At 46.6% G+C, this 26,500-nt stretch overlaps 1 protein-coding gene across 7 annotated transcripts in view; it reads left to right on the forward strand.

The window, feature by feature from the left end:
• Nucleotides 1–26,500, forward strand: part of CENPC (centromere protein C) — a 267,360-nt gene that overhangs the window by 126,732 nt on the left and 114,128 nt on the right. For all 7 annotated transcript variants that reach the window (XM_073637041.1, XM_073637044.1, XM_073637043.1 and 4 more), the window contains one exon: nucleotides 11,618–11,683. In XM_073637041.1, coding sequence (XP_073493142.1) covers nucleotides 11,618–11,683 — 66 coding nt within the window. The remainder of the gene's footprint in view (nucleotides 1–11,617; nucleotides 11,684–26,500) is intronic.

The following is a 26,500-nucleotide window of genomic DNA, read 5'->3' on the forward strand; positions in this document are numbered from 1 at the left end:
TACGCCTTCGGGATAGACTGGTGAGACCACCTTCTCCAGGGCCTACTTGTCCGGGTTATGTGCCTCTGCCGGGGGAGCGGTCTGGCGGTGAACCTGTACTGGGAGAGGTGGGGGAACCCATGCAGTTAGGGGGTGTCTTTACATCATAAATTTGCCCGGAGATTTGCAAAAGAATCTTTCTGTCTCTGAGAGACATGCCATGAAGGATTTCATTGTGGAAAGTCTGGAGAAGGGACACATTAGGCCCTCATCTTCGCCTGTGGCGGCAGAGTTCTTCGTGAAGAGAAAAGATGGCCGTCTACGTCTGTTTAGATTTCCGGGAACCAAATTACCATCAGAGATCCATACCCTCTTCCTCTGATTCCAGGTTTGTTCAGCCAGGTTGTAGGAGTTAAGGTATTCTCCAAGTTGGATTTAAGGGGAGCCTACAATCTGGTTAGAATCAGAGAAGGGGGCGAATGGGAAAACAGCGTTCAATACCCCTGAAGAGCATTTCGAGAGTCTGGTTATGCCTTTCGGTTTGACCAATTCACCTGCTGTATTCCAGCATTTCATAAATTATATTTTCCATCATTTGGTGGGGAGGTTTGTAGTGGTCTATCTGGACGATATTATGATTTACTCACCTGATTTTGAGACACATTGGGGGCATGTTAAACAGGTGCTCCAGATATTAAGGGATAACCACATTGATGGTAAACTGGAAAAATGTGTTTTCGCCGTCCAGGAGGTGCAGTTTTTGGGGTAATTTTTACCAGAAATTTATCTAAAATTACTCCGTAATTGTGAAACCCCTTACTGACGTGACTAGGAAAGGGGTCTGATTTTTCAAAATGGTCGGATGCCTCCCTCCAGGCTTTTTCTTCCCTAAAGAGACCGAGTCCTGGCTTTTGGAAGAAGATCAAAGGTCTCCATCAGAGAAAGCATGAAGATTTTAGGCTTAATGACAGCCTCCATACCTGGAGTTCGGTGGAGCCAATTTCACTAGAGACAACTATACCATCAGATTCTGACAACTTGGAACAGGAAGATGAACGGCCTAGACAAGCAAATAACCTTATCCGTAATAACAAGGAAATCACTGACCTGTTGGACTTCTAGGACCAACCTTTGGAAGAGTATCGTGTGGAAGTTGTCTCCTTTTGTCACAGTAACCACTAATGCAAATAACAGTGCCTGGAGGGCCCATGTAAGGGATCAGTACCTACAAGGTACCTGGCAGGAGTTAGTCCTTCCCGGATCACCAAACCTGTGAGAGCTCCAGGTAGTCTTGGAAACACTAAAAAGATGTCAGTTTTAAAAAATCAACACGTCAGAATCCTGTTGGACAATATGACGACAGTAGCCTTCCTTGGACATCAATGGGGGCCAAAACATCGCCATCTGCAAGCTTTAGCAGGGAATATTTTTCAGTGGGCATAAGAGACAGTGCTGTCAATAACAGCAATACATCTGAAGGGTTCCCAGAACTCTGTGGCAGACTTCCTCAGTTGAGAAACAGTGCAACAGTCTGAATGGGAACTAAACTGGGAAGTGTTCCATCACATGATACATCAATGCGGAACTCCTCAGTTGGATCTGTTCGCTACAAGAAAAAATAGCCAAATTCATTCCAAAAAACAGGCCGACAGGGGTAGATGCCTTATCCCAGAAATGGGATACGGACTGAGCAGATACCTTTCCTCCCTTTCCCGTGATTCCAACAGTTCTAAGGAAGGTAAAGGAGGACCATGCCAAAGTAATAGTAATCCTACCCTTTTGGCCCAAGAGAAGTTGGTTTCCCTGGAAGATCCAATTATCCTTCCAGAGAGACAGGATCTGCTGGTACAGGGATCAATATACCATTTCAATGTAAAATTCCTTCACTTATGTGCCTGGATCCTGAGAGGCAGATCCCAAGATCTAAAGGACTTTCTGATTCTGTCATATCAACAGTGCAAAATAGTAGGAAGCCAGTGACATCGGTAATGTACACAAACATTTTGAAAATATTTTGTGCGCAGTATCAAGAGACATTACAGACATTTCTAGCCCTAACATTCCAAAAATTCTAGGGTTCCTACAGACGGGATTTGATAAGGGCCTAAGACCTAGCACTAGTGATGAGCGAGTATGTTCGGTTAACCCTTTCGGCAAGTATGCTCCGGTGAGTACCGAGTATCTTCAGCGTACTTGGTGATATGTCCATTCCTCACATGTATTAAAGCTGTCAAACAGTCGCAAATCATGCACACGGGAGTGATTCAAACAGATCACAGAGTACGCTGAAGATACTCTGTGCTCGGCTGAGCATAATCGCCGAAAGGGTTAGCCGAACATACTCGCTCATCACTACCTAGCACCTTAATAGTGCAAGTTGCAGCCTTAAGTGCCTTCATGGACTATCCATTAGCACAGTTTCTCTCAACTCCAGTCCTCAGGACCCCCCAACAGATCAGGTTTTTAGGATCTCCTTAGTATTGAACAGCTGAGAGAACCTGTGGTATCTTTTGATGCCTTGATAATAATTGCATCACCTGTGCAATACCAAGGGAATCCTGAAAACATGATCTGTTGGGGGATCCGGAGGACTGGAGTTGAGAAACACTGCACTAGCGGGTCATCCATGGATTCAAAGATTCATTAAGGTCACGAGTAGAATGAGACCTATACTTAAGACCTATGTTCCACCATGGGATTTAAATATAGTCCTAAATGGTTCATGTAAACAGCCTTATGAACCCCTTTAAGAATCAAGTATTAAATTCCTCTCCTTTAAAAGCGTCCGTCCTGGTCGCTATAACAACGGCAAGGCCTATAGGAGAAATACAAGCATTTTCAATTAAGGATCCTAGATGACTGTATTATCCTCAGGCTAGATCCAGCATTTCTACCAAAAGAAGTAACCTCTTTTCATATGAGCCAGGAAATCATTTTTATGGTTTTGTCAAAAAATGGGTAAAAACGCTCAAGAATTAATTTTTCACTCCCTGGACATCAGGAGAGTAGTCCCCCAATACTTAGAGACAACAAAGGACTGACGAGCTGACCCTACCCAGTTCGAACAGTTTGCAGGTAAGAACAAGGGGGAAAAAGGCATCTGAAACAATGCTGGGAAGATGGGTCATGTCAGTGATTAGTCTGACATATTCATCTGAAGGAAGATCACCTCCGGATAACATCAGAGCCCATTTTACTAGAGCAATAGCCACATCACGGGCAGAACGAGCAGGGGCATCAGTGGACCAAATCTGCAGAGCTGCAACATGGACAAGTCTTAACACCTTTTGCAGGCATTATAAACTGGACATTTTATCAGGTCAAAAAGTGTCCTCCAAGCAGTAGTCCCGCCTTAGACGTATACTTTGGTATTCTCTTAGGTTTTCCAGGAGTCCATCATGACAGCGCCTATTACATTCCCTTCCTAATATTCCAATCTGCTTTGTGAAGGTAAAACATAGAAGGAAACTAAAATAAAGTTGCGTCCATCCTGATGTGGTACTTGGAAAATGACTGGTGTTTGGCTTACAGACTCCACAGCCCTGAGTTTTATCTTCAAGAAATCTGCATTAGGCTGTGTGCCCACGATGCGTTTTTCAAGCTTTTACGCTGCGGAATTTCTGCGGAAACGCTTGGTAAACCTTCCCCCATGGTCTCCAATGCAATTCCGCACTTTCAATGCCCATGCTGCGGATTTTTCCACAGCGCTTATGCTGCGCTCAAAAATCCGCAGCATGTCCATTAATTTTGCGGAAGCGCTGTGTTTTCGCCGCCATTGACTTGCATTAGAACGCGCCAATTCCGCAAGACTGCATGTGTACTTGCATAATGGGTGCGTTCTAATGTGCGGATGGTACCCAGGTGTGGAGGACAGGAGACTCTCCTCCTGACCCAGGTACCATTAAAAGATGTTAAAAAAAAGAATAAAATAAAAAATAAAGATTGTATTCACCTTCCGACGGCCCCCAAACTCCTTCTCTTTGCTTGCCGACAGATTGCGCAGGACTGAAGGACCTGTGCTGACGTCACAGTCATGTGACGGCAGGTCTTTTCAGTACAGTGTACTGCGATCTGCCGGCAGCCAGCACAGGAGCGCAGCAAGTCTCGGGGGGCCATCGGAAGGTAAGTAAAAGGGTTATTTTTTATTTTTAACCATTCTCTTGGGTCACACTACATAAATCCATGCCGGTTGCAGTGTGACCTAGTTTCACAAGCACTTTCCAAGTGATGCTAAAATCGCTTGGAAAGCGCTTGTCAACCCGCATGCGGAAATGCATGTGAAGAACGCTTCACATCCGCTTGACCCTGGCAGGAAAACGCATGTACAATCCGCATGTACAATCAGCATGCTTTTTTTTCTGCCAGTGAGATGCAGAAACACTCAGGAAATAATCCTGAGCATTTCTGCATCGTGCGCACATAGCCTTAGGGATTTTTTTTTTTATTTTTTATGCGGAACAAGTTGTAGTTTTGATTGGCACCAGTTACTTTAACTTCATAGAATGTACTACAAAACTGGGGGGAAAAAAAGAGAGAAGAAAAATAGTAGAAAGAAAATGTATTCTGTCAATGTTTTTTGGGTTTTATTTTACAGCATTTAGTGATCTGGTATCTTGACTCGTGGTCAGTACGATATGGTGCTACCAAACTTAAAATATAGTGTCAAACTTTTTTTTTAACAAAAAAAAAAATGTAAAAGCCTATCTAATTTTTATGAAGATTATATTTTTCTGTGAACGGAGCTACATAAGGGCTTGAATTTTGTAATTCCTTTTTGTGTGGGTCTGCTGATGGTTTATCGTTTTGGGGCACATACAGCTTTCAGAACACTTATTCAGAATTTTTTTTGTATGATGCGGGTGGAGATGACTGAGAAAAATACAATTTTTGGTGCTTTTTTTTTTACGGCTTTTATGGTATGCGTTAATTTTATGTTTTGAACGACTGAACGGATGGCGCAAATTAAGTGGCCGCAGCCCCACTATCCGCATTTGGTTAGTATTTGGTCAGTATTTTTTCTCAGGAGTGGGAGCCAAAACCAGGTGAGGAACAGAGAAAAGGTAGAATAGAAACAAGTCACTAATTCTTTATTCTCCCACTCGCGAGAAAAAAATACTGACCAAATACTGATAGTGCGGCCGGGGCCTTAGATTGGAAATTAGGTGAGGGGGGTGGGGGTAATGCAAGCTTTTTTTATATTTATTTTTTACTTTACTATTTTTTTCTTTTTTACATTGTCTCCATAGTGAGCCGCTATTGATAGGCTTGTGTGAGGAGATGACGGTATGAAACCAGTGAGCCTAGTTACTGGCTGCAGTGGTCATGTGCTTTCATAATAAAAATCTTAGTTTAAATAATATTTATGTAATCTCCTTTTCTCGTCCATGTCATGTTGTAACACACAGAATCATGGCTTATAGCTGGCTGTCACTTGGAGGCAGGGACTAAGGGTTCGCACCTCCCAGTGGCTATACTCCCCTGCCATCTGTAATCTAATCCGTATTAGCTTAGTGTTCACTGGACGCAGACATACCTGCTCACAGGTACAGCTTTTTTATTTTAACACTTTTCATTTTAGCTTGGGAATACATGGTTGAACAATCAACCTGTTTGCCCACATGAGGCCCTACCCACAAAAGAAAAGGAGACACAGGAGAACTCAACTCTGCTGTAGCCCAACAGCTATAGGGTGAAACACTGCAGACCATCTACCAGTGCCCTCTCTCCAACCAAAGAGGAACGCAGCAAAGCAGTGACCCTGCTGAACAAGGATAATCCGCCTCATAGATGCTAGAGAAGTATTGTTTCTAGGTAAGTATTTATATTACTTTTATTTTGCCTCTTTTTGTTTTTTTAAGAAAAAAAAAAAAGCTAAACAATAAATCCTAAAAAGAGGTGGTGGTGATCGTACCATCATTTTATTTTATTTTTCTGCTTATTTTGCAGCTCCATTAGAACTGAGCTTTCTTTTTAGACTCTCAAACAGACCTCAATGAATCTCAGCTCAACTTCACTTGGGGAGCTCAGATACAGATTCATCCTTATCAATTCTCCCAGCAAAATCCATATAGATATCCATTTTTTTCACGTTGCAGGGGGCCTCTTCAATGTGTTTCCCTGCATTGCCACTGCACACAGTCTAGCCAGGCATAAGGTACAGTAGGTCAATTCTTTTCCAGCGCTCACTCATACAGCCCAGCTCATTCCCAGGTGACGCTGTACCCCATAGTGCCCTATAGTGATATCAAGCCGGGTAGTTATTTTCTCGACCCTCCAGAGGCAGGTTTTCACTTTGTGTAGAGGCAATGATTTTTTAATTCCTGGCAAATTGTCAGCCCGGCTTATTATCGCTGCCAATCTTTGCCCCTTCTAGCCTCAAATTTAGTCCCCGGGCCGTGGCAGCAGTTAGGCCACAAGTCTAGGGCGCGACATTTCACGAAGTGTGAATCCATAAGGTCAGACATCTCTTTGGGCCCATTTCCTGTATTTTCACTTGCCTGAGGTGACATTTTCCCTCTTTGGCAGGGAACGGCCCTCTCCTCCAGGCTTGCTGTTATGTGGAAGCAGGCCTTCTCTGCTCCAGTTCCAGTAAGTCTGTCATCTCCAAGAACCCTTGTCGTTACTTCTAACTAGGTAGGTTCTGTCATTGGCATTTCCTTGTTTCTTATTTTCCCAGCATTCTTTTACTAAGTAGTAGTTATCAAATCTGTCCATTAACAACTCCGTGTCCCGGTACGAGCCCCAGGGAATGGTGAAAGTGTGTCATTTTGCGTACTGTAGGTTAAATTTCTATGCAGGCAGTCAGAACCCCACTTTAATATTTGTTTGTGTCTGACAGCCTGTCAGTGCACCCCTGCAAAATAGTTCCCATCCCTCAGTCCACAATGAGTCCAAAATCTGAGTGGGCATGCTCATTAGCATCAGCAGTATCAGACCTCACTAAGGTATCTATATCCATTGTGGACATGCTTGGTTGCTTAACGCCACAGGCTCAGCTAGGGTTTACAGATGTTTAGTAGACAACCACAGAAGTAGGATCTCGTGACAAATCCTCTATAAACAGCCGACTTCCAACTACTGCTGAGTGTTCCATCCAGAGTCCTTGACCTTTCTGAAGACATTTCCCAGTCTGGCTCGGATATGAATGAGGAATAGACCTCCATTCTGTTTTGCATGGTCGACAGTCTTATTACGGCTATAACGGAGACCTTGAACATCATGGGCACTTACTGAATTAGGAGACTATTTCCTTTTCGGCTTTCTCGCCAAATTCCAAGAAAATACTTTCCCTTGTAACAGAAATTTTACTTTGAACTTTTCAAGGAATGGAGCTCTCTGGACAAGTATTTCACCAAAGCAAAATGTTTAGGATTATTGTATCCCTTCCCATTAGACACTCTGGAAAGATGATCTTTCTCACTTCTTGTGGACCTGCCAGTTTCCCGTCTGTAGACACTTTATTAATGGTCCTTCCAGGGCATGCTAGATAGGAAAATGGAATAGTTTGCCAAATAATCCTTTAAAACTACTGGTTTGTCTCTAAAAGCTATATTTGCCATTTGACAGGTATTACAAGGTGGCATCCTGTCTAGGCTTTACCTGAGGATTTAGCAGACCTTGTTCAACAGATTTCTGAAGCAGGCATATATATCCTCAAAGACACCTTTGGCGCCTCCAGGCTCTTTGACTGCTCTATGGCAGTGTCTGGATATCCACTGCACCTTTTGGCTCAAATGTTGGGTCTGCTGATGCAGCCTCCAAAAAGGCTCTGATTTCACTTCCCTTCATGGATTCTTGCCTTTTTAGTGATCACATAGACAAACTCCTCTTTGAAGTGACAGGTGGTAAGAGTACCCACTTTCCTCAAAATGAGCACAACCATTCTGGGTCTTATTGGAGATTCACAAAACATTTCCTCTCCTTTTGCCATTTTGTGGTTAAAAGAAACTGGAAGGTCGGGACCAACGAAAGAGGTCCTCTTAAAGTGAACTGGTCAGCAGGATTGTGCTAAGTAAACTACATACACTGTCAGATGGGCGCCGTTACACTGATTAAAATGATACCTGGGTTGATGAAATCCGCCCTGTGGTTCTTGTTTAATCTTTATTTGCAGTTTGGAGATAATGAGATTCTGGTGCTTTATGTGGTGCTCTGCTTACATAGTCCTCTATATGCGCTTATGACAGGTCACTGTACCTTCAGTGATCTGCCTCCTATTTTACATAGTATATGCATTATGTGGGGTTAGAAAAAAAATTACATCAAGCAAAATGGTGCTCGCGCAGGCGCAGTAACATCTGTCGCTTGCCGACAGATGCACAGATTGAAAGCATCGCTAGCTGATAGATGCTACTGCGCATGCGCAGCGGCCATTTTGTTAGAGCAAAAAAATCTGGCTCCAGCAAAATGACTGCGGCGCAAGAGCAGTTGCATCTATTGGCAAGCGATGCTCTTAATCGGTGCAAGCCCTGCCCACTGGTGGGTGGCGCTTGTGCAGAATAAGAGCACAGCTTTCCGATAGATGATAGTGCGCATGCACCGCAGTCAATCATCTATCGGAAAGCTGTGCTCTTATTCTGCACAAGCGCCACCCACCAGTGGGCAGGGCTTGCACCGATTAAGAGCATCGCTTGCCAATAGATGCAAATGCTCATGTGCCGCGGCCATTTTGCCGGAGCCAGATTTTTTTTGCTCTAACAAAATGGCACCGGAGCATGCGCGGTAGCATCTATCAGCAAGCAATGCTTTCAATCTGCGCATGTGCCGCCCACCAGTGGGCGGGGTTTGCGCAGATTAAGAGCATCACTTGCTGATGGATGCAACTGCTCACGCGCCGCGGCCATTTTGCTGGATCCAGATTATTTTTGCTCTAACAAAATGGCCGCTGCGTGTGTGCAGTAGTATCTATCGGCAAGTGATAGATGCTGCTGCGCCTTCGCCGTTTTGCTTGATGTAGTTTTTTTTTTTTTTTTTAATCCCTCAGTGCATATACTATGTAAAATCGGAGGCAGGTCAGTGAAAGCACAGTGAGCTATCAAAAGAGCATACAGATGAATATGTAAGCAGAGCACCAGATAGAGCTCCCTCCACAGGCCGTCCCAAAGCATGAGCATATCATTATCTCCAAACTGCAAATAAAGATTAAACAAAAACCACAGGATGGATTTCATCAACCAAGGCAATCAGTGTAATGATGCCCAACTGACAGTGTATGTGGTTTACTTAGCACAAGCCTGCTGACAGGTTCACTTTAAGCCATGGTCGTCTTAGCGTTTACAGCAACAAATTTTTAAGCCTTCTTCTGCATGATGGGCTGCCCACCCCAATCAACCAGGGCAGGTAGATGGAGATAGGAAAGTGAGGGGTGGGTAGCGTTATTTTATATTTGGGAAGCCTAGTGACTGTTCACTTTTAATCTGCAGGTTAATAGCATTATGAAGATGGCTGGCCACAGTACTTAGTGTGGCACATGGGGGAAAATTGGCTTCATTCCTCCTGATAGCTGCCATCATTCAGTCATGCAGCCATGCCCGGAGCAATTACAGGCACTGCTCACAGCACTGAGAGCGGAAGTTGTGTGCACACCCTGGCACTTACTGACAGGCAGCTCTGCAGTGAATCAGCGCAGAGCGAGATCTCAGTCAGTGCCAGGGTGTGCTTTATAGTAGTCTTTTTCCACCCTGCGAACGGTGACTGATTGCTCTGGGCACACCAGCATGACTGAAAGCCAGCAGCTCCTGGGAGAAAATTAACTTTTTGTTTTCCTGGATGCTACACTTTCAGTACTGTGGCTGGCACCTTAATAAGGCTATTAACCTGCATATTAACCCTATATCTGCAGGTTAATAGTGTCATCAGATCTGGCAGGTTCCCTGTTAAGAATAAGTGACAGATCTTGGCCCTCTCAATTTTGTTCCCATGCCAATTTTCCTCCACGCATCCTGTTTAAATTTTCTTGCATGGAGTGGCTGATGCAATACCTCCTAATCAAACTACTGTATTTCTCCCTCAATTTTGTTTTCTTAGGCTGTGTGCCCACGATGCGTTTTTCAAGCTTTTATGCTGCGGAATTTCCGCAGCGTAAACGCTTGGGAAACGCTTGGTAAACCTTCCCCCATGGTCTCCATTGCAATTCCGCACTTTCAATGCCCTTGCTGCGGATTTTTCCGCAGCGTTTATGCTGCGCTCAAAAATCCGCAGCATGTCCATTAATTTTGCGGAAGCGCTGCGTTTTCGCCGCCATTGACTTGCATTAGAACGCGCCAATTCTGCAAGACTGCATCTGTACTTGCGTAATTGGCGCGTTCTAATGTGCGGATGGTACCCGGGTGTGGAGGACAGGAGACTCTCCTCCACACCCAGGTACCATAAAAAAAATAATAAAATAAAAAATAAAGATTATATTCACCTTTCCACGGCCCCCAGACTCCTTCTCTTCGCTTGCCGACAGATCGCGCAGGAGTGAAGGACCTGCGCTGACGTCAGTCATGTGACGGCAGGTCTTTTAGTACAGCGTACCGCAATCTGCCGGCAGCCAGCACAGGAGCGCAGCAAGTCTCGGGGGCCATCGGAAGTAAGTAAGTAAAGTAAGTAAAAGGTTTATTTTTTTATTTTTAACCATTCTCTCGGGTCACACTATATAAATCCATGCCGTTTGCAGTGTGACCTAGTTGTCACAAGCACTTTCCAAGTGATGCTAAAATCGCTTGGAAAGCGCTTGTCAACCCACATGCGGAAATGCATGTGAAGAACGCTTCACATCCGCATGTCCCTGGCAGGAAAACGCATGTACAATCCGCATGCGTTTTTTTCTGCCAGGGAGATGCAGAAACGCTCAGGAAAAAATCCTGAACATTTCTGCATCGTGGGCACATAGCCTTACAGTTCTGTATTTATCTCTTTTTGAGCCCCCCTGCAGCATCTCCTTACACATTTTTTCTTGGTTACATTTCTAGCGACCATTGCATCCATCTGGCAAGTTTCAGAATTGGCATCCTTTTAAAGAGAACTTGTCAGCACGATTTTAAGTAAAGACACGTCCATAATGTTGCTGCAATGAAGTTTAAAAAAAGAACAGAGCTGCTTTCTTAACCAAAAGTATCAATTTAATCACCATTTGACGTTTTCTGCTAATTAGGTTTTGGTGCACAGGGGGCTGGACTGTACACTGGGTCTTCCCCTCCCTGTCTGTGATTCCTGGCCCCACCGTCAGCCTCCAGTCTTTGAATGACAGATCTCTGCTGAGATTTCAGACAGAGGAGGCAAGTCATTCGAAGACCAAAGGCAGGTGGATGGGCTGAGAACCGCAAACAGGGATGGTGTCTGAATCCTAGTGGCAACAGTTATAACTCATGGTCCTTTTCCCCCAATGGACAGTACAAGAAAATTAATTTACATGTAAAAGTGAACAGCTGCTGTTCACATTCTAAAAAATGTAAAAAATAATTTTTTATTTTGCTACATTTGTAAAAGTCTGAAGTATTAATTTAGTTGTATATAAAAGTTTAACCTATACTCTAAATTTCATAGAAAACAAAATTTAAGCTCTAAAATTACAATTCTTATCTTCAGAAAAAGTGATAAAAATCCCATGTATCCCAAAATGTCTAAAAAGTATTACCTTTTTCTTTTTTTACAGGTCTAGAAGCTGAGGCAGAAGAGCAGCACAATTCACCTGAAGATCATAAATCTATTGTTTATTCAGGTATGTATATTATCATTTCATGCTTCTTAATATTGTGCAAACTTCTCACAACTCTTAAGAAAATAATTGAATCCCTTTCCAACCAGGCCAGTTTTTGTTTTTGCACTCCTAATGTTTACTCTAGCTGCTTTTATTTTTTATTTTTTTTTATTTTATTTACAAAGCTGTGTGTACAGTGTGAATAGGAGGCACTGGGGGTGGGTGGAGTGTTTGGAGAGGGGGTCAATGTGAAGGAGTACATTATGGATTGTGGGGTCAGTGTGAAAAGGTGGACAGTATTGAAGGGCAGTGTGGAAGGAAGGTGAAAAGAGGCAGTGTGAGGGGTCAGTGATAAGAAGGGGCAGGTTTTGGGGGGTCACAATATGAAAAAGGTGCACGGTTTGGAGTAGTAGTAGCATGAAATGGGTACAGTGTTTTGCCCATATTTCAATAATTCATAAGGGGGTCAGTTTTGTCAGAAAATGGTGACAAAACCCACATTTTTTTTTTTTTTAAAACTTCTGATGTTTTTTCAGCACTAAAATAATAATAAAAAAAAAACTGGACATGTGATATTGAAGTAATCATACTGATGAGGAACATCATATTACGAAGTAATTTTTAACACAAAATGTACACCGTGAAAACCATTCCCATAATGTACACCGTAAAAACAATTCCCAAAAAACAATGTCAGAATTGCATTTTTTTTACACAATTTTTTTTCCATTTGGAATTTTTTTCCCGTTTTTTTACAGTACCCTGTGTTAAAATAAATGGTGTAATTAACCCCTTAAGCCCCGGAGCATTTTTCGTTTTTGCATTTTCGTTTTTGCTCCCCTTGTTCCCAGAGCCATAGCGTTTTTATTTTTTGGTCAATATGGCCATGTGAGGGCTTATTTTTTGCGGGACGAGTTGTACTTTTCAACGCCATTACTAGTTTTATCATATCCTGTACGGGAAAACGGGAAAAAAATTCCAAGTGCGGTAAAATTGCAAAAAAAGTGCAATACCACAGTTGTGTTTTTTTTTTTTTTTTTTTTTTACCATGTTCACTGAATGCTAAAACTGACCTGCCCTTCTTATTCTACAGGTCATTATGAGTTCATAGACACCAAACATGTATAGGTTCTTTTATATTTAAGTGGTGAAAAAAAATTCCAAAATTTGGTAAAAAAAAAAATAAAAAAATAGCGCCATTTTCTAAGACCCGTAGCGTCTCCATTTTTCGTGATGTGGGGCTGGTTGATGGCTTATTTTTTGCGTGCCAGGCTGACGTTTTTATTGATAACATTTGGGGTAGATCCGATGTTTTGATCGCCCGTTATTGCATTTTATTGCAATTTTGTGGCGACCAAAAAACGTAATTCTGGCGTTTAGAATTTTTTTCTCGCTACGCCGTTTACCGATCGGAATAATTTTTTTTTTATATTGATAGATCGGGCGATTCTGAACGCGGCGATACCAAATATGTGTATGTGGGTTTTTTTATATATATTTTATTTTGAATGGGGCGAAAGGGGGGTGATTTAAACTTTTATATTTTTTTATTTTTTTTTAATATTTTTAAAAACTTTTTTTTTTTTACTTTTTGCATGCTTCTATAGTCTCCATAGGAGACTAGAAGCAGCAACTATCCGATCGCCTCTGCTACATACAGGGGACGAGCAGGTCCCCTGCATGCAGCAGAAATGGTCCTGTGCTATGAGCGCCGACCACTAGGTGGCGCTCATAGCGACAAGATCATGACAACCACAGGCGTCTGCTGCAGACCCTGGGTTGACATGCACGCCCATCGGCGACCCGCGATCACGTGACGGGGTCGCCGGTGGGCGGGGCTTATGACGCGCTACCCGGAAACGCGCGTTAAATGCTGCTGTCGGAGATTGACAGCAGCATTTAACTGGTTAACAGCCGCGGGTGGATCGCGATTCCACCCGCGGCTGTTGCGGGCACATGTCAGCTGTAAGAGTCAGCTGACATGTGCTCCGTTCAGTGAGGGCTCAGCGCAGCAGCCCTCACTGAACGGAGGGTACGCAAATATGCGTACTAATACGTCCCCGGTAAGTAAGGGGTTAAAAAGTACAACTCGTACCACAAAAACAAACCCTCATATGTCTGACTGTGGACAGAAAGTAAAAAAGTTATGGCTCTGGGAAGGAGGAAAAAAAGAAAGTGGAAATTGGCCATGTCATGAAGGGGTTAAACGACCCCTTATCCTCTAAATGAAGCCTGCTTTCATGTGCACAGAACAATAGTTAAAGTACCTTTTTTTTTCTTCTTCTTTCTTTTATATATATATATATATATATATATATATATATTATGTAACACTTATATGTATGAAGACTTGACGTGAAGTGGGAGCTCCTGCGTTGTCCACACCCCAACCAACAAAATGCTCTTTTGTATTAGTTCAATCTTCCGTTGGAGCAGGCTCGGTCCATTCTTGGGACATTTAACAGATACAGTGGTGTGGAAAAGTGTTTGCCCCCTTCCTGATGTCTTATTCTTTTGCATGTTTGTCGCACTTAAATGTTTCAGATCGCAAAACAAATTTAAATATTAGAAAAGGATAACACAAGGAAACACAAAATGTAGTTTTTAAATGAAGGTCTTTATTATTAAGGGAAAAAGAAATCCAAACCAAACCTGCAGGGCCCTGTGTGAAAAAGTGATTGCCCCCTAAACCTAATAAATGGTTGGACCACCCTTAGCAGCACCAACTCAAATTAAGCATTTGCGATAACTGACAATGAGTCTTTTACAACGTTCTAGACGAATTTTGGTCCACTCATCTTTGCAAAATTGTTGTAATTCAGCCACATTGGTGGGTTTCAGAGCATGAACCGCCTTTTTAAGGTCATTCCACAGCATCTCAATCGGATTAAGGTCAGGACTTTGACTAGGCCACTCCAAAGTCTTAATTTTTTTTTTCTTAAGCCATTCAGAGGTGGACTTGCTTGTGTGTTTTGGATCATTGTCCTGCTGCATAACGTGTGGGTTAGCTTGAGGTCACGAACAGATGGCCGGACATTGTCCTTCAGGATATTTTTGTAGGCAGCAGCATTCTTGGTTCCATTTACCACAGCAAGTCTTCCCGGTCTTGAAGCAGCAAAACATCCCCAGACCATCACACTACCACCACCATATTTTACTTTTTGGTATAATGATCCTTTTCTGAAATGCTGTATTACTTCTACACCAGATGTTATGGGATATACACCTTCCAAAAAGTTAAACTTTTGTCTCATGAGTCCACAGAGTATTCTCCCAAAAGTCTGGGCGATAATCAAGATGTTTTCCAGTATGTCCCCATGACAGCACCATAGGAGGAGTAATCCCATATCCTGTGTAGGAACAGGAAGCACAAGAGGTTAAAAGCCCTCCCACCCCCAACCTCCTCAGTGTTTTTCCTGTCCCTACACAGGACAGGGAGTGCAGGAGGAGCGCTGATGCAGGAGCACTGAAGAAAAGGTTTTTAACTCGAGGGACCCCGGGGGATCGGGTGGTCCGCGGCTCTCTCCTTCCCGCCGTCAAGCGGGTCTTGGGCCGACACTCCCTGCCGGGAGTCCCTCAGCCCTCCGGTGTGCTGGAGCCTCCGGGTGCCGCTACCCTATCGCCGGGGCTCTCGGCGTCCTGCTCTGGGCGAGTCCGGCTCCTCCCGACTCCAGGACCGCCCGGCATCGAAACCGGAAGTCCGGAGATGACGACTTCCAGTGGCGGTCGCGCGGGAAATTCAAATCGCGGTTAGGCCAGACGCCAGGGAGCAGGAGAAAATGACAGGACGACCAGGTAAGGTATAAGAAGGGGGGCTGGTGATCAGCAAAGGCAGGCTTACAGCTTTGGCACCCCTGGCAGTACAATGGCTGACATGTCACACCCTGATACCCACCCTGGATCGCCCCAGAGTCATGTAAGTGTACCATTATAATTAAAGAAGAAGTTCAGGCTTCTTTCACGTCTCTACAGCCCCCAGGTTCTCAGGAGTCCAGGATGTCCCGGGACCCAAAAGACCCAGAGAAGATATAGCACCATCTTCTGAGGGTGAAATCGACCCATCTGGTGACTCTGACAGTGAGACCATTAGTCTACCTCAGGGCGGGGAACGGAAAAGATATATGTTCCACTCAGATGGTATGGATATTCTTCTACGAGCCGTCCGAAACACGATGCAAGTAGAGGAAACGGAAAACAGCAGTAACATTCAGGATGAGATGTTTGGTGGTCTTAAAACCCAGAGATCCATGGTTTTTCCTGTTAATGCTCATGTGAAGCACATGATACTGGAGGAATGGGAAGATGCGGAGAAGAGACTCTCTATACCACGAGACTTTCGTGCCCGACTATCTTTTGACCCAGACGACACCAACGTGTGGGACACTGTTCCTAAAATTGACGTCCCAGTGGCTAAAGTGGTCAAGAAAACCTCTATCCCCTTTGAGGACTCGTCAGGACTTAAAGATCCTATGGATAGGAAGGCGGACGGACTTTTGAAAAAAGCCTGGGAATCTTCGGTGGCTATCATTAAATCTAATATCGCTGCTACATCTATGGCCAGATCCATGAGAACAAGCTGTGCTCTATTCCATTTTCAGGGCTCAGAGTATTCGGACCTGTACTAGATGACATTCTAGAAAAAGCGTCCGATAGAAAGAAGGGCCTCCCTGAGGAGAAAAAGAAGGAGCAGCCCTTTCGCAAACCCTTCCCCTCCTGTAAATATAACTCTCAGAAAAAAGGGGGGTCCATAAGCTGGAGTTTTAATAAGGTGAACAAAGATAGGAAATACCAGCCCAGTACTGGCTCCCGTCCAAAACGACAATGACTATGTCAGAGTGGGGGGGTGGGGCGATTTAAAGTTTTTCAAAAACAGTTGGCATCGGGTCACTCAAAATCCCTGGATACTAACAACTATAGCACAGGGTTACAGGATAGAATTTTCTCAATATCCCCCTCAAAAATTCCGCCTGACAAGGGGTTCCCCTACCTCTCTTTCCCGTCTACGGGTAGACCTAGAGAAGCTGCTACATCAGAGGGTTATTGTGCCAGTTCCGGAACACGAACAACATCAGGGCCATTACTCCTCTCTGTTTTCAATAAAGAAACCATCAGGGGAGTTCCGTACAATAATCAACTTGAAACCCCTAAACCGATGGGTCTGTTACAAAAATAGACGCAGATGCGGTAATGTGCACCCTGGACCTCAGAGATAGTACCACCTGCCAATACGTTCCTCAAGTCAGCAATATCTGAGATTTGCACTACCATCAGGCAGTCAGATTCTACACTACCAGTTCCGAGGTCTTCCCTTTGGCCTGTCATCTGCTCCCAGAATCTTTACGAAGATCATGGCAGAGGTGGTAGCCTATATCCGACTTAGGGATATTACCATCATTCCGTACTTGGACGACTTCCGGGTGGTGGCAGGATCTCTTCTAGGTATGACGCAACATCTGGAAGTTGTCCTACAGACATTTACCAACCTGGGTTTGATTGTGAACAAAGAAAAATCCAATCTTATCCCCAGTACTTCACACATCTTCCTGGGAGTCCAGCTCGACTCCCGAAGGCAAATGTCTTATCTCCTGGAAGACAAAATGCTCTCAATTCCACAAAGGATTCGTTCTTTTTCAAGAGAGAAGAAACCTTCAATCCGAAAGGCAATGAGTATTTGCGGAATTATGACGTCATGCATCACCTGCGTCAGATGGAGCCAGTTCCATTCGAGGCATCTACAGAAATGCATCCTGGAAGTGACAGACGGACATCAGAATTAGCTAGACAGGAGGATGTCTTTGTCCAGAGACGCCCAGGACTCTCTACTCTGGTGGCTCGACCAGGAGAATCTACAGACGGGAGTGCAGTGGATTCTGGAACCTTGTCTTTTAGTGACCACGGACGCAAGTATCTCAGGATGGGGAGCTCGAGTGGGAGATTCTTATCTCCAAGGAACATGGTCCACAGAGATTCAGACCCGATGATCAAATTTTCGGGAACTACAGGCGATCTGGGAAGCCCTACAGAGAAGCCAGGCGGTCTTAAGAGAGAGACATGTAAAAATCCTGTCGGACAACATCACGGCAGTCTCCTTCATCAGACATCAGGGCGGACCAAGACATCCACTTCTCCAGTCCCTGACCAAAATGATATTCTTAGGGATAGAGAAAATAGTGAGCTCCATTTCAGCAGTTCACCTTCGGGGATCTGACAATCAGGCGTCAGATTATCTCAGCAGGCGTCAGATGAAGGCTTCAGAATGGGAACTGAACGAAGAGGTGTTCCAGCAACTAACTCGCAGATGGGGTCAGCCGCACCTAGACCTTTTTGCATCCAGAACGAATGCAAAGACAACATCTTTCTTCTCTCTCGACCCAGGAGATCATCCTCTGGCAGTGGATGCTCTCTCACAATATTGGGGAGAAGGCCTAACATATGCCTTCCCACCTGCCCCTCTAATTCCGAGAATGCTGCTTAAAATTCAGGAAGATCGGGCGACAGCCATAGCAATTGTCCCGTTCTGGCCAAGGAGGAGTTGGTTCTCCCTTCTACGTCATCTAGCGTTGGAAGACCCAATCGTTTTACCATTTCAGGAGGATCTTCTGACGCAAGGTCCACTGTTGCATCGGAATCTTCAACTACTCCAGCTCGCAGCCTGGCTTCTGAAGGGGAGATCCTGAAGAATAAGGGCTTATCCGCCAGAGGGATCCAGACTATGCTGGCTAGTAGAAAACCTGTAACTCAGGCCATATATAAAAAAGTCTTGAAGACCTTTTGTCAGTTCCACAGGACGGTAGACACCTCTCAGCCAGACATCCCTGTGATCCTTGATTTCTTTCAGGCAGGATTTGACGCAGGTCTTAGACCAAGTACCTTGAAGGTGCAGATTGCGGCACAAGGTGCTTTCTTCGGCACATCATTGTCCTAGCATCTCTGGATTAACAGGTTTGTCAATGCAATCCAGAGACTTAGGCCTACCCAGAGAATTTCTTCCCCTCCGTGGGATCTGAATCTTGACCTGAGAGTCCTTTGTAAACCTGCCTTCGGCCAAGTTAATGAATTGGGAGTAAAGAACTTGACTCTGAAAACAGTCTTCTTGGTGGCAATCACCACGGCTAAACGGTTGGGTGAAATCCAGGCTCTATCTATTGTCGAGCCTTGTATGCAGATTCGGGATGATTGCATCATTCTAAAGCTGGATCCAAGTTTCTCCCAAAGGTGGTGTCATCATTGACTTTAAACCAAGAAGTGGTTCTTCCATCATTCTGCGAAAACCCTAGGAATCAGAGGGAGGAAGAGTTCCACCATCTCGATGTCTGCAGAGCAGTGTTGGCCTATTTGGAAGCCACTCGGAACTGGAGATTAGACTCTAAACTTTTTATACAGTTTGGAGGAAAAAATAGAGGCAGGAAGGCTTCAAAACCATCCTTAGCTAGATGGGTGACATCCATGATTAATCTAGCATATCTTTTAGAAGGACCGCCTCCCCCTGAAATTATCAAAGCCCATTCCACCAGAGCAATTTCCACCTCATGGGCAACTGGAGCAGGGGCTACCATTGAACAGATATGTACCGCAGCCACATGGTCAGGACATACTACTTTCTTCAAACACTACAAGCTAGATGTTCTCTCACAGCAGAGATCTGCTTTTGGTAGGAAGGTATTTCATGCAGTTATCCCACCCTAAGCTATGAGTTCTTGGGTATACTCCTATGGTGCTGTCATGGGGACGTACTGGAAAACCGGAATTAGTCTTACCGGTAATGATGTTTCCAGGAGTCCACATGACAGCACCCTTATTTCCCTCCCTATATTGCTACTGTATGTGATTCTAACATATGTCTAAGCAAGTCTAAAAATAAAAAATGTGTTGTACCCAGCCAATGTGGTTCTTGGAAAATCACTGAGGAGGTTGGGGGTGGGAGGGCTTTTAACCTCTTGTGCTTCCTGTCCCTACACAGGATATGGGATTACTCCTCCTATGGTGCTGTCATGTGGACTCCTAGAAACATCATTACCGGTAAGACTAATTCCGGTTTTCTGGCAAAACTGAGATAAGCCTTTGATTTTTTTCTTGCTCATCAGTGGTTTTCGTCTTGGAACTTTGGAACTCTGCCATGCATTTTTGCCCAGTCCCTTTCTTATGGTGGAGTCATTGACACCAACCTTAACTGAGGCAAGTGAGACCTGCAATTGTTTGAATGTTGTGAGGTCTTTTGTGACCTCTTGGATGAGTCGTCGCTGCGCTATTGGGGTAATTTCAGCAGCAGAAGGGAGGGAAGGGAGACACAGATCCATTACTAGTGGGTAGGCGAAGCCCCACAGGATAGTTCACCTCAGATTAGAAAAAAGTGATGACCGGCCCCTCCAGCTTAGGCTCCTCCTACTCCCATGTCCTTCAGTCTAAAATTTGAGGTCGCAGAGGATAGTCGCTGCCTTTGCAGCTCCTCAGAAAAAAATTTAATTTTATCATTTCCGGAGACCTGGACCCCCCGTGGTCTAGAGGTCTCAGGGGGTCTCGGCGCTGCTGGGACCCCTGACCCTCCCATGGCAGATCTGCGTACCCCCTAAGGAGGTCCCCGCAGAAGCCTGCCGGCCCCGGGGGGTACAGGGCGCTCCCTGGCGGAGACTCACACCGCTTCTGTGGGGTCCCTGCGCGCTCCGCCGTGGGGGGGAGCAAAGGGCCACGGCGCCACACATCCCTGGGGGTCCCTGTGGCGCTCAGTTGGGTAAGTGCTCACAAGGTCTGAGTGCTTCAGCGGCTGCGGCGGCAGCCGCTGTTACTGTTACAAGTGGTGACTGCTGTTTTGTCTTTGCAGGAAGGATATCACCGCTGCATACTGCGTTTGTGTAACTCTCTGCTAGCAGGGAGCAGAGACGGAGGAGCCGCGGGCTCCGTTAGTATGCGGCGGCGGGGGGCGTGGCTTCGCGCCTCTCTGCTGCCTGTCATCTTAGCCTCAGGCAGGAAGCGCCCGGAAGGCGCGCGCTGGAGCTGACCCAGCCCCTTCTTCTTCCGGGTTCTTCTGCCAGCGTCCATTACCTCGTGCTGCGCCTCCTGCTCCCCGCTCTCTACACACCGGGAAGAGCAGTCACCGCGGCCAGCTGGTGAGTCACTTCTGCCTTTTAAGGCAGAAGATTCCTTTTTCTCACAATTGCAGCGCAGAGCACCTTACTGCTGGCCTGTTAAGGCAGACAGGGTGTGCTATATCCAGCGCTGCTACCTCTCTGCTGAGGCTCTGGGACTCGCACACCTCTGTCCTTTTAAGGCTAAGGTGTATTGCGTGGTCAGCAGCATTAACCCCTTCTGAACGGGGTCTGGCCTCATCAGGGCAGTTAACCCTTTCTGGATGTGCATACTTCTGGGATCAGAGGGTTAGGTTAACTTTTGCTCTGCAGGCAGCTGGGGTAGCTCTTCTCCCTCTAAGGAGGAGCTTTAACCCTTCAGTGCTTGGTGATTTTTTGTGTAGGAACAGGCTGTGGTAGCGTAATCACACATCCTTGGTTACTGTACCCATTGTAAGGGGTTATTACCGCCTTATCCGCGACGCTCGCAACTATGTGGGGGCATGTTGGATCAGGGACCAGGGGGCGCGGACCTCTCTCCCGGTCCGCTTCAGGATCGGTCACGCGTATCTGATACGCCGGGGTCTTTGACGGCGTCAGGTTCGACACTGGTCGGGGGTCTCAGTGATGTTAAAGTGGAGGCGCTCACACGCTCCATTGACAGTCTGTCTGACCTCCTGGGTCATTGGGTATCAGCTAAGTCCCAACCGACGTCACGAGGCAAGAAGCGCCACAGGCCTGTGGTGGCGCTGTCTCCTCCGCGCAGTGCTTCGGAGACTTCGGAATCACCGACAAACTCTGCTGGTGAGATCTCCGATTCTGATGAAGAGGATCGGCAGGGTCGCTCTGCTTCGCTTTCGGGCCGCGTGGACGCTTTTATTGGGGCTATGCGGGAAGCGTTACAGCTGTCTGAAGAGGTGACCAGGCGCCCTGGCTAGTCGGCCCGGCTGTATCAGGAGTCGCGTCGGGCTCGTTCGACGCTGCCGGCGCACGATGAACTTAACGAGGCGGTGGAGAAGGAACGCCTGTGTCCGGATAAACTCTTCCAGGGGATGCGGTTTTTTGATGCCCTGTATCCCTGCTCCACGGAGACGATCGGTAATTGGGTCCCCTCTCCTGAAGTGGATGTGCCATTGTCTCAGCAAATCTTCTTTGCTTCCTGTTAAAGGAAAGGCGAGTCTACAGGAACCGCTGGACAGAAGGACGGAGTTAGCGAAGTCCATCTACGAGGCCGCGGGTCATGGATTCCGAGCGGCCTTGGGGGCCATGTGGGCTGGTGAGGCTTCTCTGCGGTGGTTGGATCAGCTGCAGACGGCGTGGCAAGATGGGACTCCGCTGTCTGAAGTGGAAAGGCTCTTCCAGCTGTTGGAAGAGGCGGCCCGATATGGCAGGGACGCAGTGCTGGATACTACTTCGGTTCTGTCCAGGGCTCAATCTTCGGCCGTCACTATCGGCAGGGCTCACCAGCGCTTCCTGCTTTTCGCCATAGGTCAGGCCCATTACCAGTTTGTGGCCCTACCATTCGGGTTGGCCTTGGCGCCCAGGGTTTTTACAAAGATTCTGGCGCCGCTCATGGCGCTCCTTCGAAGACAAGGAGTTACGATTCTCCCCTACCTGGACGACCTGTTAATTGTGTCGCCCACAGCGGAGGAGGCTGTGACAGCTCGCGATCTCTCCCTTCAGCACCTGGAGGACTTCGGGTGGCTGGTCAATTGGAAGAAGTCGTCATTGGAGCCGTCGCAGTCAATCCTGTTCTTGGGGATGCATTTCGACACGGTACGGGCAGTGGTGTCCCTGCGTCCGGACAAACAAGCGAACCTTCGTCACCATGTCCAGGCTACGAGGTCGGTGATGGCGATGTCCCTTCGGAAGTGTATGCGCCTTCTGGGTCTGATGGTGGCGGCAATGGAAGCGGTACCGTTTGCACAATTTCATTCCCGGGGTCTCCAAGATCTTATTCTGACCCGTTGGGATCGATCGCCTTCTTCGCTGGATCGCTGTGTCGGTATCTCCCGCAGGGTGCGAGAGTCTCTTGGATGGTGGTTACGTCCGGAGGCTTTATCCCTGGGGAAATCCTTCCTCCTCCCACGGTGGTCAGTCATTACCACCGATGCCAGCCTGACTGGCTGGGGGGGGGTTTGGAACGATCTCTGGGTTCAGGGGGTCTGGTCGTCAGAGGAGTCGTCTCTGCCGATCAACATCCTGGAGTTGAGAGCAATATTTCTCAGCCTCCGACATTGGACGGTCCCTTTGGGCGGTCTTCCGGTTCGGATTCAGACGGACAATGCGACAGCTGTCGTGTATATCAACCATCAGGGCGGGACGAGGAGTTCCAGACTCATGATGGAGGTCTCTCGGATCCGGATCCTGGTATGGGCCGAGTCCAGGGTTCCAGCCATCTCCGCGATTCACATCCCAGGAGTGCTGAATATCACAGCGGACTTCCTCAGTCGCGAGCAGGTGGATCCCAGAGAATGGAGTATTCATCCGGAAGTTTTTGCACTGCTGTGCTCCCGTTGGGGGACTCCCCAAGTGGACTTGATGGCATCCAGGCTGAACGCCAGGATTCCGACGTTCATGTCCAGGTACAGGGACCCGGAGGCTGTTCCGGTAGATGCTCTAGTGGCCCCGTCGGACCAGTTCGAGCTGATCTATTTGTTTCCGCCGGTATCCTTACTTCCTCTGGTGATCCGGCGGATCAAACTCGAACGAATTTCGGCGATTTTGGTGGCGCCGGATTGGCCGCGGAGGGCGTGGTATTCAACGCTGGTGTCTCTTCTGGCGGCGCCTCCGTTTCCACTGCCTCTTCGCCTGGACCTGTTAACCCAAGGGCCCATTCGCCATCCGGACCTGAAGTCACTTCGTTTGACGGCGTGGCACTTGAGACCGAGATCTTGACCCGCCGTAGGTTTTCGGCCGAGGTCATTGTCACCTCGCGGGCGGCCAGAGGTCCAGCTACGACTAGGATTTATCACAGAACTTGGGAGGCCTTCTATTCATGGTGTTCTGGATCGTCAAGGAACCCGAGGGTTTTTTGCATTCCCAACTTCTTGGCTTTTCTGCAATGTGGTTTGGCCAAGGGTCAGGTATCTGCACTATCCATGCTTTTTCGGAAGGCTATTGCCTCGCGCAGGGATGTGCGTTCGTTTTTTTTCTCAGGGTTGCACGTCAGTTTCCGGGCGTTTGTGGCTCCCTGGCGGCTCAATCTAGTCTTGGAGGCTCTTCAGCATGGGCCGTTTGAGCCTATGGATTCAGCTACGCTTTACTTGCTTTCTTGGAAAGTGGCCTTCCTGGTGGCGGTCACCTCTTTGATAAGGGTTTCTGAGTTGGCGGCACTGTCTTGCTCGCTCCCTTTTCTGGAGTTCCACTCGGATCGCGTGGTGCTTCGTACCCGTTGCGATTTTCTGCCTAAAGTGGTGTCGCGTTTCTACGTCAATCAGGACATCGTGTTGCCCTCCCTCTGTCCGAAACCGAAGAGTCCAAAGGAGCGGGCCTTGCACTCGTTGGATTTGGTGCGAGCATTGAAGTTCTATCTTACAATCACGCAAGGGTTTCGGAAGTCGGACTCTCTTTTTGTGATTCCTGCTGGTTGTCGGCGTGGTCAGCGGGCTTCCAAGGACACTATAGCTCGGTGGATACTTTCGGCTATCCTGGAGGCGTACCGGCTCAAGGGCGAGCCTTGTCCGGTTAAGGTTCGAGCTCATTCCAAGAGAGCTGTTGGTTCGTCGTGGGCTTTTCGTCAGGGGGCCTCGGCAGCGCAGCTCTACCGGGCGGCTACCTGGCGCTCCGTTCACACTTTTACTAAATTTTATAAAGTGGACGTGAGTGCTTCCGCCGATGCGGCCTTGGGACGCAGGGTCCTGCAGGCGGCGGTGGTTTAGGTTATCTCTTTATCTCGTTTTTGGCGCTTGTTGCGCGCTTGCCTAAGTTGTTGGGGTGTTGGCGATTCTGCCACTGTTTCCCACCCTTGAGTTCTGGACTGCTTTGGGACGTCCAACTAGTAATGGATCTGTGTCTCCCTTCCTTCCCTTCTGCTGCTGAAAGACAGATTTTGGTAAGACCTTACCTGTAAAATCCTTTTCAGCGAAGGAAGGAAGGGAGACACAGCACCCTCCCATGGCAGAAGTGTATTATTGTTTTCCAGATGCGGCGCGACTCCTCTCTGATGGCGGTCATCTGGGCTGGGGTCGGCGCGCTAGGGCTCTGTTCCAGCATTGCCAGCTCATCGCAGTGGTCAGGTCCAGTGAGTAGTGCCTGGGACTGTGTGTTTTTTCTGTTATATACATAACCTGTTCTCTCGCATTTCTGAATTTTCGGAAGGGGTTGTGTTGTTCCGCTGGTGTTGTCCTCTCTTCCTTAGCTTGTGTACGGACTGAAGGACATGGGAGTAGGAGGAGCCTAAGCTGGAGGGGCGTCACTTTTTTCTAATCTGAGGTGAACTATCCTGTGGGGCTCCGCCTACCCACTAGTAATGGATCTGTGTCTCCCTTCCTTCCTTAGCTGAAAAGGATTTTACAGGTAAGGTCTTACCAAAATCCGTCTTTTGGTCGGCTGGCCACTCCTGGGAAGGTTCAGCACTGTTCCATGTTTTCGCCATTTGTGGATAATGGCTTTCACTGTGGTTCACTGGAGTCCTAAAACTTTAGAAATGGCTTTATAACCTTTTCCAGACTGATAGATCTCAATTACTTTTTTCTCATTTGTTCCTAAATTTCTTTGGATCGCATCATGATGTCTAGCTCTTGAGGATCTTTTGGTCTACTTCACTTTGTCAGGCAGGTCCTATTTAAGTGATTTCTTGATTGAGAACAGGTGTGGCAGTAATCAGGACTGTGTGTGGCTAGGAAAATAGACCTCTGCTTCCCAAGATGTGATAAACCACAGTTAATTTATGTTTTAAGTGGGGAGGAATCACTTTTTTCAGACAGGGTCCATCTTTGTTTTAAATGTTTCAGGTCACAAAACAAATTTAAATATAAATGTGACAAACCTGCAAAAGAATAAGAAATCCGGAAGGGGGCAAACACTTATTCACACCAATATACATCTGTGATTATGTGTCTGCTCCTATGTCTGTTGGTGTGCAAAGGATGGTTGTGTCCTGTTTGGCAAACAGCCAATGTGCGCTTCACAGAAAGCTACTGTTTCTTAACCCCTTAACAGCGGCAGTTAAGGGCCCTTATTTCTCAACGTCTCTTTTTAACGGCACTGAGACATGACAATAGTTCCCCCTAGCGTCTGAAAATCTCCATGATTTCAGCTACCTAAGGTAGCTGAGACCCTGAAGAACATGATCAGTACCTTTTTTTTTTCTGGTCCTCTGTCACGTGATCACCATTATTCTCCCTAATATGTAAGAAATTATGTTCCTAGGCCCCCCACGGTACCGAGGTACCGGCAACGCCATCCCCCAGCACTCCTCCTCCTGTTCCCCAAGCAAAATGGCGGGCGCGTGCGCAGTGCACCTGCCGAGATCTACCTTCCGGCATGAGCAGGGATTTTTGCTGTTGGTCCCTGATTTTTGATCACTGTGATAGATCCTATCGCAGTGATCAAAAGCCCAATATTTGTCATCCCCCTAGTCAAATTCATTTTTTTTATTTCTTTCTTTGCCTTTAGCTAGGGTTGGGGTTGGGCTTTAGGGTTAGGATTCGTTCAAAAGTAAAAATAAAAAATTATATAAAAAAAAAAATGACATAATTACTACTGTTATGTTAAATCTACTAGTGTTAGATTAGGTTAGGATTACTAGTGTTCGGTTAGGCTTATTAGTGTT

This window comes from Phyllobates terribilis, unplaced genomic scaffold (assembly GCF_046119375.1).
Source record: "Phyllobates terribilis strain yellow unplaced genomic scaffold, ASM4611937v1 Scaffold_1__5_contigs__length_1240528914, whole genome shotgun sequence".
Classification (NCBI taxonomy): domain Eukaryota; kingdom Metazoa; phylum Chordata; class Amphibia; order Anura; family Dendrobatidae; genus Phyllobates; species Phyllobates terribilis.